The 16,448-nt window shown below is 50.0% G+C and overlaps 4 protein-coding genes across 4 annotated transcripts; all 4 read right to left on the bottom strand.

Moving 5' to 3' along the window:
* Positions 1 to 5,185: 5,185 nt before the first annotated feature.
* Positions 5,186 to 6,217, bottom strand: AAFC00_006447 (uncharacterized protein; the record flags this gene model as incomplete). The annotated part of the gene is made up of 1 exon (XM_069346404.1): positions 5,186 to 6,217. One exon carries the CDS (start codon positions 6,215 to 6,217, stop codon positions 5,186 to 5,188), a length of 1,032 nt encoding a protein of 343 aa, XP_069197616.1.
* Positions 6,218 to 10,461: 4,244 nt separating this feature from the next.
* Positions 10,462 to 12,113, bottom strand: AAFC00_006446 (uncharacterized protein; the record flags this gene model as incomplete). The annotated part of the gene is made up of 2 exons (XM_069346403.1): positions 10,462 to 11,935; positions 11,992 to 12,113. The coding sequence occupies 2 exons, from the start codon at positions 12,111 to 12,113 to the stop codon at positions 10,462 to 10,464; spliced, it is 1,596 nt and encodes a 531-aa protein (XP_069197615.1).
* Positions 12,114 to 12,874: 761 nt separating this feature from the next.
* On the bottom strand, positions 12,875 to 13,313 carry AAFC00_006445 (uncharacterized protein; the record flags this gene model as incomplete). Its single annotated transcript, XM_069346402.1, has 2 exons — positions 12,875 to 13,191; positions 13,247 to 13,313. 2 exons carry the CDS (start codon positions 13,311 to 13,313, stop codon positions 12,875 to 12,877), a joined length of 384 nt encoding a protein of 127 aa, XP_069197614.1.
* Positions 13,314 to 15,211: 1,898 nt separating this feature from the next.
* Positions 15,212 to 16,427, bottom strand: AAFC00_006444 (uncharacterized protein; the record flags this gene model as incomplete). Its single annotated transcript, XM_069346401.1, has 2 exons — positions 15,212 to 15,957; positions 16,019 to 16,427. 2 exons carry the CDS (start codon positions 16,425 to 16,427, stop codon positions 15,212 to 15,214), a joined length of 1,155 nt encoding a protein of 384 aa, XP_069197613.1.
* Between the last annotated feature and the right edge of the window lie 21 nt (positions 16,428 to 16,448).

Raw genomic sequence — 16,448 nt, 5'->3', positions numbered from 1 at the left:
AAACACTATGCCACGCTGTGCCACGCTATGCTACGCGATGCCTGGGCCAGATGAAACCGCTAAATTGCCAGCACTACCCATACTAGCTTCCATACCATCTCGTGCATTCCCATGACCTCCATTTCTCTCCTGATATAGCCATCCCGACTCCACCACTAATACGACAGATCCACATTGATGATAGCTGACCCTGTCTACCATCTGGCGCCCTATATCTCCTCTAGAAACACACGACCAACAAGTATCTCATACACAAGACTCATTCCATTCCCCTCGTGTACACCACAGCAGGAAGTTTTACCCGAAATCTGGTCGTTTGTCGAACGCAAAGAAATGATCGACGAAGTGCACCAGACGAAGATTGGGAAAAAGCCGAGGGCGACCCTGTCTCTGTGACTTCAAGTGGTAGTATGGCATTTTCGTTGCTTGATTGAAGATATAGATTTGGTAGAGCACTGGGGGTTCTTGCTATGTCACTGTCTGTGACTACTGTGTGTGGATGATAGGGGGATTCGAGAGCTTTGAAACGTCTCAGATGCAATAAAGTGTATACGTGAAAATGTAATCGCTGCTCAAACGATCTCTACAGTATTTATATTGCGTGTGGTAAAGTCACCTAAAGATGCCACGAGCAGACAAGACGCCCAAGCTATAGAGACGTAGACTTACACAGATACTCGAACGTAGAATACTGGATACACTGGATGGATGCACATGAACCGTGGCACTAGGATAGGAGTGGACGCTATTGACTCCACCAAGAGCGCGAGGGCGACCCTGTTCTTCACTTCCTCTGGTCTGTCTGGCTGCCCGTCCTGATCCGTAACGTCCAAGTTAGGTACGAGAATATATCTTCTCACTATATCTTTCACCGGTGTGATTCGGTCTTGCTGTGTAAGCTGATCATGATACGGCGACAAGCTGCCCAGTCTAGAAGATGAGAGTGTGGCGGTGCGGTCATGGAACCTGGCTATTCTCGTCTTCTCATACGGAGAGAGGGTCTGATGCTTGATGCAGCTCCAAGGGAAAGACACATTGTGGACAACAAGAGGGATCGCGTTCGTCCGGTGTTCACGATCTGTTCTTACCTAATGTTGACTAATGTATTCAGCCATCTATACTACAACATTGAGCATTAAGCGAACACATAGGGCAGCACGGAAGGTCACACCCCGACCACCCCAGTAGCAGCAAGCACTGCCGTCGTGGAGCGAACGATGTCGCCTTCGAACAGTCGAAGAACCGAGTCCGACCCACGCGTCTGACCTCATCGTGCTTCACCGACAGTCGCACCCAATGACGATGTCAACCAACAAGAGCACTACCGTATAGTAAACTCAAACAAGAAAAGGCGAGCTCGAGCAATGTCTCGGAGAATATGAACCGAGTCCATCCTCACAGCTCGCTCCATGCCGGTTCACTCACCGCAACCCATGTACGGACGTCCATGTCCCCTCCGTCGCACGATGCACAATAGGCTACCAGGGCTACCAGGGCCACCGCCAACACTACCCGGGCTGGGCAAGATAGGTCGGTCAGATAGGCAAGTGACAGAACGTAGACCTTGCCTCTTGGGGCATCGAGGTCTTGTGGTCATGCCACCGTCTCCAACTAGTCTACAGAGAGAAGCCAGCGACGGCGTGACGGTATTGGATCCATGAATTACTATGGCAAGCGCGGGGAAGAGGGAGACGCAGAGGTCCCGCATATTGTTTTTGATGCAGTCAGCAATTCAGAGGAAGGACATGATGTCGTCCAGCGACCTCTCCCAGCGATTCGAGAAGATCGTCCGAACATTTCCAAGATTGTGATGGAAATTGGGACGTACACTCGATGCTGTACTCTATTCTCCAGTACACTCCCATACCGTATCTTCCCCCGCACTAACCATGAACTGGCATGCCGCTGTACAATCATTACTATCATGAAGAGTCGCAGCATGTCATTGGTGATCGACTGCGCAGTCAGTGAGCACGTACAGTATACACCAGGTCAATGCTAGATCAAACAGACAGAAAATGATCGCATGACCGGTTCGACAGAAGCCTCAGAAAGAAGGAGTGAAGAGTAGAGACAGTCCCAACTCGAGTCAGTGGCTCAGTTCGGCAGTCGTTGACGGAGTAATTGACAGCCGATTATCCGACAGTGATGGTCTTTTTCCGTAATGACGAGCTGCGATCTAAAGTAGACGATCATAAGGCCGTACAGCACACTACTCGCATTTCAAGGCGCTATTCTCCTAGAGAGAGCGGTAGATAAGACAGTGCACAGATTATACAGTGTCATTTTCCAGCATAGCAGCGGAGCATCTGGCGTGCAGTACAAGAACAGCAAAGAGTTGAAATTGGCACATTGCAGCGTGAGTCTTGATCAAGGACTTGACAGTCACTGTTTTGCCGACATCAGCTGAACAGGTCGCCAAAAAGCAGGTAAGCCGCTGTCAATGTATGCTGGCAGCGTGCATGTATCAGAATGCGCTAGGCCGACAGAATGACGCTCAGTGTATGCACGGGAGCAGGCCTTTCCACTGTGTCTCTATCACAGCTGAGAAGGTGGTCAAAGGTGCATCAAAGTGTATACTAGAGATACTTGTATAGGCAAGAAGCTCGGCACTCATGTCTTTGAGCACAAAGGCCAGCGCTGGTACATTATGCAGACCACAACAAGATCGACGAGCAGAAACTCGCATTTGCTGCTGCGAACGAGGGCGGATGAGAACGGCGTCACGCGATGATTCACAGCAATTACCACAAGTCAACGGGCGTCGCTGATCTGACTGCTCACACTGTCCAAATTACAATACGAGATCGACGTTTTTCCTTCGGGCACCGCTATTCGAAGTCTGCCTGTGCTTTCTTTCTCTCTCATCGCGGAGCTCTTGCTGCAAGACATATTACCAACAGCCAAGTAATAACTTTAGTCACCCACCAAGACCTTTGCATCTTGCAGGATTTCTTCTTCCAAACCTAAAAGATCTTGTGTTTCTGATAGATCAAGGTAGTGCAGCAGGGAATATAGACTCTGATGCGGTCACGCATGCAAAAGACAGATCTACGGGGAGGGTCGCACAGCATGTCAAGCGAACCCATGTATTTTGGTAAGGCAATTTTGCAATGAGACACGGCTTGACAAGATCTGCTCAGAAGACCCCGCGGACGAGCCCGGTTGTAGCCTTTGACCCATGGGAACGGGCAGGCACTTTTTCGACCATTGGTCATTTCGTGCAATGTTGATGGCGAAAACAGGAAACCAGTTCTTTGGGAATATAGTGTAATCCTGAAAGGCTTTTCAACGACGCCGCAGTATGTTTGCTGTTTACCTTACATTGGCCGAGTCCCGGAGAGCTCGAATACTGCTCCCGAAATACTGCAATCGCAAAGCGCTTACTGTGCGGGAGCATGTCACGCACGTCGCTAGATGTGTACATGTCTTCCTTGCATAGACTCGATCAAAGATTCACATGCATTTGTCAAGCTCATGATGCGATGCAGGCATTACTGAGTAGACATACCTCTTGGGGTCCAAGCTTTTTTCCGCACTGTCGCACAATACCAGGAAACATGTAGAAGACAAAGAGGCTGGTCGCAGGTTAAGCCGCATTTAAGCCTTGAGATGCAAGATGTGCAACTGCAAAGGTGACATACATATTGTACACGGCTGGCTGCTGTGCATGCATGATTCGATTGTTGACGCCACTGTGCATTCGGATCCAAAAAGTATCCCCGAACAGGACCAGGGTACGTCCGCCGGAAGCCCACCAAGACATAGCCTCGCATCATGTTTCATACAATTGCGCGAAAACCGCTCCTTGCCTCGAGATGTGGACAAAGGTCCGTCAAAAGGACTGCGATGCAAGTCCAAAAAGATGCAAGGTTTACGCTGTTCGCTTGCCCTAGCTCAGGGGTGGGTCTTGGGCTTGTAGGTATACATGATAGCACTGTACTCCGTAAGATGCAAAGCGTAAGCATCAGCAGCAGCAGCAGCAGCAGCAGCAGCAGCAACATCTGGGTCTAGGTGTCACGCCGTCCATGGATGGTTTTGTGCATCGTATTGCGAATTTCAAGCACGATCAGGACATCTCTATGCGATACGCGAGATGATGGACTCGGAATCACACATTCGGACGCGTCATGAAGAACAGCTTTCGCGTCTTTTTCGCATCGGACATGGTTGGCATCTCCTCTGACGATGAGGTACCTTACGTCTGAAGCTTGCTTTGCTCTCTCTTGCCAGAATCAGTGTGTGGATCCCTTTTTATTGAGGTCAGAGCGTCGTCCGCAAATCATGATTTCCAGGTTCCTGAATGCCAAGTCGGCTAAGGTGGAGAATTGTGGATCTGCACTATGGGAGCTGTCGGTCTCCCGCTCATCGTGCGACAAGAGACACGTCAATCAATGGGGAGGAGGAGGGACTATCCATGGCCGTATCACGGTTGTTCTGACCTCACTCGGTGATGTTCAAAATCGAAAAAATACGAAGCAGAAACGACGGCTCACTATGTAGATGCGAATTCGAATGCCTGCTAGACAGATGGTGATCTGCCATGCTATAAGTGTTCCACGTGTCAGATTTTGGGCAGCAACCAATCGTACCGGGCTGAGAACAGGAACTTGCCCCTTTTCGCATCCGACCGTTGACGGATTTCGTTGAGAATGAGAACGCGCCGCTTACTTCACACTACATGTAATCACCATCGACGAGTGGAGCTGGTCTTGGAAATAAACGTCTCTGAAGACCACTGAATTACTGTACTCTTGGTAGAGGATTAAGGAATGACAAGGATAGCGCCATGAAAAATACGAGTTAAGTTTTGCCCGCCATATGCAAATCGGACTTGCTAAGTCCAGCTTTAAGCATTACCTCCACACAACGTACTGCGAGTCCACCATGAATACAATCATTCGTGTCCGAAACATTGTTGCAAATGTGCTAATGGTAATGGTGAATTGATGAATGTCCTGTTGAACCCTCCCCTAAGTAAACCTCCTAATTTGACATTACTGCCAATGGTTTTTTTTTGAGCCTGTACCGATCTGTCCCTCCCATCCACGAATTATCCAGAAGTGAAATGAAACGACCTCCTTCGGTCAAGAATGCTCATTATCGACATGAAGATCATAGAAAAGAAAAAGGAATGGTTGATTAAAGTAATCAAAATAGAAATGGTTGGATGCTATGCATAGCTTTAAAGCATGGCCATGGCGAGGACACCAGCGGCAAGGCCGAAGAGCTCGGCCTTCATGGTAGGAATGGCAGCAGCGCCAGCGTAGGTGGAGACAGTGGGCGATGCGACAGCAATGCCGGTACCGTTGCCACCGTGGGTAACACCAGAGCTAGCACCAGCGGTAGGGAACTGGATCTGACCATCACCGATCTGGGTGACAACGCTGGGCTTGCCAGTGGTGGCCTGGATCTGACCGTCGGAGATCTGAGTGACAACGGCAGCGCTGGGCTTTCCGGTGGTGGCCTGGATCTGACCGTCGGAGATCTGGGAAACGACAGCAGCAGTGCCAGTGGTAGCCTGAATCTGACCGTCGGAGATCTGAGAGACGACAGCGCCGGTGGTGGCCTGGATCTGACCATCGCTAATCTGGGAGACAACGGGCTTGCCAGTGGTAGCCTGGATCTGACCATCACTGATCTGGGTGACGGGGGAGGGAGTGGCAGTGGTAGCCTGGAGCTGACCGTCAGTGATCTGGGTGACAGCACCGGTGGCGGAGGCAGCAGTGGCCTGGCCATCAGAAGCAGCGGAGACAGCAGAGCCACCACCGACGACGTCAATGAAGATCTGAGAGCACTGGTCTCCAGTGGACTCGTCGTAAAGGTTGTAGAAGGTTCCGCTCAAGCACTGGTAGAAGATGGCGGAGTTGCCGAGGGCAAGAGTCTGGTTGGCGCAGACGGACCAGCCAGCGGTGTAGATGGCACCAGCCTGGGCGGGACCGTCGAATTGGAACTGGTTGTTCGAGGCAATGTAACCGGTGCGGCCCTCGTCGTCAGTAAGAACACCATCCTTGAGGGTGATGGTGAGGTCTTTGCGTGCCTCCAGAGTACGCTTGGACTTGGTAACGTTGACGATCGAGATCTGGAAAGTGCCAGGGTAGTTGGTCGAGCAAGAGGCAGGAGTGGTCTCCTGAGGAGCAATGGCAGAGGTAACAGCCTGGGCAGCGGGCATGGCAGCGACGGCGCCAGCGAAAGCGAGAACAGCGAATCCCTTCATTTTGAATAGATGATTTGTTTTTTGATTATAAGAATATGCAGTAACAGCGGCGAGGATGAGGAGAACGACAGTGGGTTGACAGACGAAGGACTATTAGCGAATGGGTCTCTTGCGGTGTCTTTGTCCAAGGGTTTGATGGGTTATTAAGTAAGTGACGAGTTGCTGTGTAAACAAAAAGAATCGAAAAAGAGGAATGAAGAACGTTATTATATATCGGCGTGGCACCCAAGGAATGCACATGTACCTTTAGGAGAGGGGGGGGGGGGGCTGGCTGGTGGGGGTTGAGTTACAAAAGGACGCGAACGGTAACGCCGCGCAACTGTACGCTAGCTCAACGCTGAATCCGGATTCAAATCACGAAAGTCACCCGTCCTTCTGGCTTGGCCAGGACGGCTGGCCTAGCGCGAGATGTGGTCACGGTTGCGGAGTGGAGGCGCCTGGGACGATCGCTCGAGATGAAGGAAGAGACTTTACAGTAGTCCCGGGGCATGATTGATGAATGCAGCCTGTCTCCACAGTGCAAGGATAAAAGGGCAATCCGAGGTGACAGCCCTAAGATGGGCAGTGCATTGCATTCTCGGCCAATCGATCGATTGCGTCTTGCCGTCGACGAAACCAGAAGGTCTTGTAAGAGATGCTACCATGTGCTGTCTTTGCTGCAGCCAACAGTCGAGAAATGCTGCAATGCATGCGGCTCCGGTTGTGACGGGCGACAAGCTTGCGGCATCAAAGAGATGTGATCGACGTCTTGGAGGCGGGGGAGCTGCGCTTCCGCGACCGCCTGAAGGGTTGTGGCGTTCAAGCGACATGTAGCTTCATTTCGAAGTATGTATGGTAGGGTCTATGTCCGCTGCATGATAGTTGCGCATGAATTTCGAGAACACTCATGGTATTCCTGTCATGACTGTCGTTGCTCCGGGTTTAATGACGTTGTAGAAGTGGCTTTAGCGTCGTTGCACCTCCCAGCGTTGCGCGGCGTCGAGTCCAACCGTCGGCGCTTGCATGATCATCTTCAACCACACTCACACACATCTCTGTGCCGTCGACTCGCTCAAACCTTTGCCTCTCTGAGGTCTGTGACAAGAATAGCAGTCATTTAGTTTCTATGCCATGGCGGGTCTACTCTGCGCGGCACTTGGGGGACAACGGTAACTCTGTCTCTCTGCCCGACCTCTTCCCAGCTGCTTTCCGATCACTTGATGTTTGATTATACGACCTGTAAGACGCTTGCAGCTTGCTGGCTGCATTCACTACAGACGCCTGTTTGACCCATGCATTTTTAGTCTGCAGGTAGCATGTACCTCTACATTGCACGACATGGGCAGATGAGAGTCATCTTCTTCTTCTCTGTCAGACTCATCCGTCTCTATCTCTTATCGCAGAACGGTCAGGTATTCTATATCTCGGACCACACCTTGCTTGATGATTGTACAACGGCGATTGTTTCTTCTGCGAATTGAGCTTGATGCAAGGAATGAGAGTGGTTCACATCTTCCCAGCCACCAATCTCTGTTTGATCAACCACATAAGACACTTGCAACCATCACGTGCCGTACGTTATAGTAGTACGGCACTTGTCAGCCTTTTGCATGCGGCAGGATGTGTAGAACCAGTAGTCGCCCCAGCCTTCGAGGACGTCATTACGAATGTATTCAGAGCACTGTGCACCTATACCAGACCCTTATCCCCGAGCCAATCGGAATGATGCCACCCGAGCGCTCGGGGTCGAGATTGATCATCCAACTTTTCGTATCTCTATCTGTTTCTGTCAAAGCTGTATTCACTTCATTTCCGCTTCATTGAGATTGTCAATACTGATTGATTATCTTCTTGACCGTTTCCGTTTGGGCAGTTCATCTCCGCAAAATGACCAACGGCTGCCGGTACGACATGTGGAGGTTTGTTGCACGTCTCTGAGGCAACTGGCCACCGCGGATATCTGGCCGAAGACTGTAATGTCTTCTTTTATCTTGTTTTCTTTCGATAATATAACGATAGGATACAGATCTGAGGCAAAGCGTCTATGGTGGCAAAATTTACACTTTCAAGCTGGCCGATTGGTGGAAAGTCAACAACGTCAGCAAAAGTCAAATACACAGCCAAAAATACATACACAGCCATGGTCGAGACTTCATGACCGGCTTCTTGTGTACATGCCATCGACTGAAATGTGCTGATTGTCAAACTCTATCGCAAATTCAATAAGTCATCCTGACTTATTCTCCGGAGCCGTACCGTACAAGTCCTCCTCGACAATCAAGCATGCATCCTTCGGCTTGAGTGACATTGAATTGTCCGCGCGTCAGCCTTTTCTGCTCGACATTTTGGAAATCGCTCACTTGTTCCTCGCTAGCAAAAGTTTCCATCACTGACCTTGATGTGTGCGTCGACTACTACTGGTCTTGTGACCACAATATGCGTGGACTGTGCTCCAGTCTGGCTTGAGTGTGCACATGTCGTCGTTGTCGAGTTGATCCAACTGCAAGACTGTTTTTACAAGCTTACATACACATTGCTGGACTGGAACGACGTTCAGTTGAAGCAGGGCCTTTCCGTCTTTCCATCTCCAAGCTCAACCTGGCTCCCCGAAAGCCGGGCGGGACGATGCCGAAAGTAACTACCTGTCTACAAATACGTGTACTGATAGGGCGGGATCGAGCTTGTGAGTGAGTGACGCTCATCGATTCCAGGGAACCAAACCACCACCCTGGTCAAACGTTCGGCACGTGTCTATGGTGACGCTACATGCCACGAATCCGCTCATTCACAAGGGTGTATCTACGCGCCTTTCGTCTACTTGAACACCGGAAGAACAAGCCTCGTGGGGTGTTCCCAAAACGGACAGTTCTTACAATTCTGAGTTCACATTCCTGGGGATCAACAATTCCTGACCCTGGCAGGATGAAACATTCTTGATGGAATGATGATGTCGACGCCAAAGATGTGAACCTTTCGTTTTCGGACCTTGCGGTCTGCGGCTACGCATGCTTGACAGAATGTCGCTGCGACGGCATTGATTATGCCTGAGCCATATCGAGTAGCTACAATCAAGGTACAGATTATTCCTGCATCTCGACGCTATCACTAGGTTCACATTCTTGATCCAGTCTTCTCAATAGCACTGTAATGTATTGAAGGAGCTCGACTTTAGTGATTGACTATTGACCCGGTAGTCATATAGTAGTCATTGGCCATTTATGCCAGTAGACTCATTGACTTATCAGCAGGGACTCGTCGACTATGCTGCACTTGAGGCTGTGAACTCGGCTATAATATCTTTTGATCACGCTTTTCTTTCCTCGCTTTCAAAAACTTTGCTTTCAAAGACCTCAAGATCACCATAAAGATATATCAATCACGTTACCTTGAATTCTTTGATCAGTGATTCGTGCTTTTGATCACAACACAATGGCATCTTGACCTCAAGCTTCTCGCAGCGCACGCCCTCCACCAGCTGCCGATCAGTGGATCGATGGACAGATGATACCTAGACGTAGGGAGTACGAAGTTGCTGTCAGAGCTGCGGAGTCGGCTAGAACGATTGAGCATGCCAACCGTCAGCTGCGGACAAAGCTCGCCGATGCCAACGCCACAATAAGAGGCTTGCAGCTTGTCACAAGCAAAGACGGACAATGACGCGCAGGTGGAGAGAGCTCGCCGCGATGCCCAAGAGGCAGTCGACGCACAGGGGAACTTGAATGCCCAGTTGCAGGCGGGTTTGCAGCAATCCCATGACACTGTCTGGACCAGAGATGGGACCATCGACGCGCTGGCCAACACAAACGCTGACCTCGCTGAAACACTGGAAAAGCAGGGCACCAGCACCGAGATGGCAAGACTCCAGGCACTAGCGGCCCATCGTTAAGGACCTCTGGAGATGTCACAGTCATGTTTCGTGGTAGCAAATTCTTGAGATACGGCAAAGTCCAGCTGCGTGCCTTTAAGAAGTCATCGACTCTTCATCAGGGACTCATGGACTATTTACCAGGGACTCATCTACCATTCATCAGGGACTCATGGATTATTCATTTAGGAGTCATTGCCCAATAACGAGGCCCTTAGCGTACTAAACGAGGGACCTGATCGGTAGGTGAGTCTGGGTGTGTGCATGCGCAAGTCGAGCGATTGTCGAGCCTCGGGAGGCAGTAACGCATTAGTCAAAGGTAGGGGGTGTCGCGTCTCTGTAACATCACTTCAGAGAACTTCGTTAATGATTGAAGATGAAAATTGTAAGATTGTGTGCTCTATACTGTAGCCATCGCCGTGTTACCTACCAACGTCCGCGACGAAGACACACTCGCATCGTCTGTCTCGTTGCTCTTCCTCTGAGCGACAGGAGCCAGGTTTGGACGTGATGGTGCGTCTCTGTCCATGCCGTCTTCTTCGGCTTTGCTCCCTAGCAATTGACCAGTACTCATGAATCGACTCCTCCCTCTGACTGCCTCTCCTTTCCAGACAAGAACAATAGGCGCCACCACCAGTGCCAGCCCAACGAACCCCAGCAGACTGCTCGCCCATGGAAAGCCTAGCGTGGAATACATGCTCTGTGTCGCAAGAGGAAGGAACGCACTGAACGTGTTTTCACCAAATGTGACTGCCGCTATGGCTGAGCCCGCATATTTAGCGTACGAGTCGGTGATGTAAATGTCGACAGCCGTGACAATCACCATCGAGGCGAAGCCGACAAGAGCGAGGCCGAGAGTAGGAAGAATCCAGTGAATAGACGAAGTCGAAGAGGTCCATGCATACACAAAGAAGCCGCCGGACAAGGCGAATATTGTTGACGGGATAGAGAGATAGAGACGGGTCTCAAGCCTTGCATCGCTGTGAGGTGCGCGATTTCGGCGTATGTATATGTCGTTGGCAATCCAGCAGGCAACAAAGCCAATGAATTGACCGATAAAGACTGCAATCTGAACAACGCCTGTCGAGGACGACGACCAGTCATACAATCCGGTGTAGACTTGGGGGATAGACTGCGTGAAAACAAAGATCATGCCGAGAGTGAACGCAGACCAGAGGGTGAAGCTTGCTAGAACAGGCTCAGTGAACAGGAGCTGTGTCGGTCGTACCAGACCTTCTTTCAGGTCTTGCCATGTACTCGTCGATGCCAATTCTGCGGGCGAGTAGATCTGTCGACCAGGTGGTTCCTGCCGTAGCTTACGTGCCAGCGCCGTCAGTACGACCGGGCTTCTTGTTTCCTGAAGCACAAGATAAAGAAGCGGCAGAAGCGAAAAGTAGATGATTAGCTGGATGTAGAAGATCCATCTCCAGCCAAGTTCACTGATGACAGCTCCACCAATGACTGGTCCTACTGTGTATCCGCCCACAAGAGCGAAGGTATACACGGTGACTGCTCGGCCTCTCTCGCCTTCTTCCGTCCACAGATCGGCCGCAATGCCATCAACAATCGCTGCTATCGTTGCGCCACAAGCTCCACTTACAGCGCGTGTAACGATGAGCGTAGCAAAGTTGTGAGCCACTGCTTGTGGAATCACGAAAAGCGCAAAGAGAACATAAGTCAGAAGAAATCCTGGACGCGTGCCACGATCTTCAATGATGGGAGTAAGGATGATGGGAAAGATGGCGCCGGCGAAAGTCCACGAGGTCACAGGCCAGTAGCTATTGGGAAAGCTGTCGTCCGAGACGGAGAATATCTCGTTGATTTCGACTGCCGCAGATGTGATTGAGGTTGCATTCAATTCTACCACGAACATACTATCATATTTAATCAGTGACGGATGCATGCTTTGTGGTTCCATGAAGAAGCTCACATGAAAGTCGCCGTCAGCATTACCGTCCACTTTTTGGCAGAAGGCCAATTCATCGGGTTCTGCGAATCATTGTCGCCATTCCAGGACAGCTCCTCTACCTTTTCACCAGTCTTATGATCCATGTCGACAGGTTCTTGCAGTGCGACAAAATTGGACATCAAAGGCAGCTCCAGTTCGTGATCACAGGTCATAAGGAACAGACTGGGAGTGCCATTTGTTAAAATGGTAGTCGCAGCATTGATTCTCTGTTTTTCGAACAGACAAGGAGAAAGCAGAGAACGTGCAGACAGAGCACCTACATTGTATCACCTCACCTACCAATAAGTTTTTCATCTAATGGCGAGCCCGCCGAGCGTTTTGGAGCAGAAGCGGATTTACAGGCACAAATAGCAGTCGATGACGATGATTTGTAGAAGAGATGGGGTTTTGAGTGTGTCAAACAGGCGGATATTACATGATGGAAATGTTGCTCCAGAAGCTCGTGTTAGAAGTCGGTGCGAATGCCCGAAGAAGGAAAGGCCTTGACTAAAAGAAATGAGACTTTTGGCTTCAAGGGTCTGCTTAACGATGATGTCAGTAGATCCGGGGAAACTACCCCGATGGCAGGCAAAACACCTTGCTCAAGACAGCAGTTTACAGCAAGGACGAAGACGACAGACATGCTCAAGAGTTTGTTCAGATGATAGTCCAAGATAGAGACGTGTATGGAGTTGATGTGAACAGTGGCATACACAGTATGCACATATTACAAGTACGAGATAACAGTCATCTTAAAATTGAACGGGCTATTTAGAATGCTTCGCGGCTGAGCAATGCAAATCCAGACTCCAGTGAAACCCATTCAATTGAGACATGCAAAGAACACAATATGCTGCTCAACACTTTACTCGCAAGTCTTGACCTTGTACTCCACAGTGTCGTTGCCAGTCTTCCAGACCTTGGGCTTGAAGTCAAGGTAGACCAACTCGCCCTTCTCGGGTGTCCATTCACCGTCGGTATCACGGTAGAAAACGAGCTCATCACTGCCTGCATCGCGCACCTCGACTGTTGTGTGTGAAAGTCTTCCCTCGGTGGTCCACTCAATGTTGTAGCAAGTAGACTTTGTTACAAGGAACGGCTTGCTGCAACGCTGATTGCCATCGGCGTCGATACACTTCTCGACAGCAAAGTCAAGGATCTTGCCGGATGCAACGGAGGAGGCTGATTGATGAATTAGTTGACCTGTAACAGACCAGAAGATAGTGGCGATACGCACGCTTGATCATAGCACCCGATAGGGCCATGCCAGCGGTGAGGATGCTCTGGGGAGTGGGAATGTACATATTGCCGGATGTTTTTGTGTGGTCTGTACTTGTATAATTGGTAGGTTGTTATTATTGAAGACGTGGAGAGATCAGCACAAGTGGATCTGGGGGTCATATACGTGAATGGTCCTACTTCTGTAAGGTACAAGCGGGACGAGAGTTTTACTGACGTGAGTGGACCATGACGTCGTGAAGAGGGGAAACCAAATTACCTCTAACAGGCTAGAGATCGGACGAATACTACAACGGTTTACTGCGCCACACCTTACCCTTTGTCAAGCCAAAACAATCGTCGAGAAACACTGGCTATAAAGGACTCGTTCTTGGCCAATGACTGCCCAGTCCTGAATGATTCGTCAATCAGTCTTCGGTCAATGATAAATGACTCATTGATGACTAGCTAACGACCGCCCGGTAAACGGTCATTCTCCTTAGTATATTCTCAAGGTAAGCAGAAGAAAGATTGATCAATAACATAAGGATCGAATGGCTAGTTACTACTCAACAAATATGATCAACAGCTCAGCATGGACAAATGGAAGTGCTCCAGGACAAGAATGGCACAAAGTGAACGAGGAGTCCGGTGGATGTTGCTTCAAGCTCCTTTTAATCATGCTTCAATATAACCGGATCGTAAGTTCTAACAAAGCATGCAGCTCTACAACCAGTGGGGAGGGTGTCGCCTTGGAAAATTGAGAAATCTGTCCCTGCATCCGCGAAGACGCAATTTGCAAATGTCTACGGATGCAATCACGCTGGCCCTTCATTTGTGATTGCTCTGGAAGAGGTCACAGACGATGCCTTAAGAAAGACCTTGGAATTCCTAATGTCAGAGGATATGAGAATATCAGTTCACTCTGATGCTGCTGGCGAGTATTTTGCGTCTTCCTAAGCAGGGATGTCCTTGTTCAAGTCAACCCTATGGAACATATTTGTCCGTCGAAACTAAATTATATAAGCTAGAGTATATGCTGAAGCCAGATGTGGGACCATCAGCGGAACACCTTGCTGCGAAGTACATTGCTCATGCGCAGTTAATAGACAGACATTCGAGTCGAATTCAGTCTCGCTTCGTGAACACAGACTGCAGCCAGCCCCTCACGCCACGCGTTGTATAATACTCAAATGCGTCGATGCCCTCGATGCAGTTGAGCTATGAAGAGCATCATACTCCTGGACAGAGACCTGTTAGAAACACGGTTCCAGCAATCGACGTAATGGGATATCATGTCAATTCATTCGCTGATAAGAACGTAAGACTGTCTGACGGTATTACATAGGGGTTCGTTCCTCGCAACACTAATGGACACGCAACCTAGATTAATGACTTGTCGAAGCACCCAGCCGCGCCTTATCGGATATTGAACGTGTGAATGGTTCTAGTGGAGCTGTATACTTTAGCTCCAGCAAAGACCTGTCCCCACGTCACATATGAAGCGAGTACTGAAGACAGAGCTCAAAGTACTGAATAAATCCTTTGCGTCAAGATTGATGTACAGTACTGTGCTCAAGGAAGACAGAGAGTTTCATACTTTGCAGGTCTGCCTATTCTACTTTCTCTATTCCTCACTGCAGGTCGAAGCGAGTGATGACATTGAAAGTGGGGAAAGCACGCAGCCCTGCAGACAAAGAAACCAGCAACTCAGGCACTAAATCTTTTGCATGACAAGCAACATCCTGCTTCTAAAGAGTGCAGAAACAATATGCAATACACCTAAGCGAACGGGATGGGCGATCTCACAATATCCGGCGCTGAATTATGATTACAGGGACGCCATTCTGCAGACCCGTCACGCACGGTCAGAGACGAAAAACCACTCGTTGAACAGCATCTGTGTACTGGAAGCTATATCCCAATATGAACGGACTTTAAAATGAAAGACATCAGACACGCATCAGGCAGTCCTAGCACCATTCTAGGCCTTCTCTTCGAACGGGGTCTCATAAGGCCGCTCTGCCCTTGGCGTTAACCGCGCAAGATGCCTCCTCTGTCCATCCTGCCAGTCGAGAATGGCCGTGTGTGCAGTCACCCGATTGTCCCATACAATCACTGTACCCGGCGCCCACTTGACTCTAGCCTGCAGATCCTGAGACAGTGCAATGTGATCAAACAGGAACTTGAGCAGATAGTCGGATTCCTCCTTCTTGAGTCCCACGATTCTACGCGTGAATTGAGGATTGACAAAGAGAGCTTTCTCTCCAGTAACTGGATGCGTACGAACGATCGGATGCTCGTTGGCCACTGGGTCACGTCGGACAATGCTACCTCTGGCAAGTGCACTCGCGGCTTGCTCATGGCCAGAATGAATTGCCTTCAATCCGTGCAAACGCTGCTGGAATGCAGGTGAAAGTCGTCGGTAGGCCTCGGCCTGGTTGCAGAAAGCTGTATCGCCGCCTGCCGTAGGTCCGTCAAGAAGATAGAGGAAGGTAGTACCCGGAGGCTGCTGCTCGTACGTCACGTCGGAGTGCCACGTAATGCTGTTAGTTCTCTCTTCGAAGAAGTCCTTGGCCGTCGTGTCGGCAGCAGATCTGTGAACAAGATGCACCTTTGGGAATCCTTTAGGAGCTCCACTCGCAGGATGGATGTGAGAAGGGCCAAAGTACTCGGCAAAGTCGAGGGCCTCTTGAATTGGCAGATCGGCCAAGTCTTGATCACGGAATGCTTTTCGAAGTGTCAGATTCATACCGCAACAGAGCCAACACTCGGGAAACTTGGTACATACCGACGACTTTCTTCTGTGCCACGAACAGAGCAAGCTCATCCTTGCCTTCCTTGCTGAGCTTGCTCAATTGGACGCCCTTGACTTCGGCACCGATGTTTGCACAAAGGTCCTCGACCTCAGCTCCCTGGAGTAAGCTCGAGAACGAAGCATCGGCGTCTTTGCCATGGTCGTAGGCCTCGAATGGCTCATAGGGTGGATACTTGGTGTCATCCCAGAATGGCAAGTAGTTTGGATACTTCGCTGGTGCAAAATTGCCGACTCCATTCAGCTCGCCCTCGTAATTGGTGGTCTTTGCATCTTGGGCAAATGCCTCTTTGTAGGCCGCCTGTATCTTGTCCTTGGCAAACACTTTCTCAGCAACCTTGTCTGCTGAGGTCTGTTGGGGAGTCTCAATGAGTGCGGGAGCCATCTTGTTTTGTAAGCTTATACG

Source organism: Neodothiora populina (assembly GCF_041146345.1).
Source record: "Neodothiora populina strain CPC 39397 chromosome Unknown canker_contig_7, whole genome shotgun sequence".
Classification (NCBI taxonomy): Eukaryota; Fungi; Ascomycota; class Dothideomycetes; order Dothideales; family Dothioraceae; genus Neodothiora; species Neodothiora populina.
This window is presented reverse-complemented; position numbering and strand designations above follow the sequence as displayed.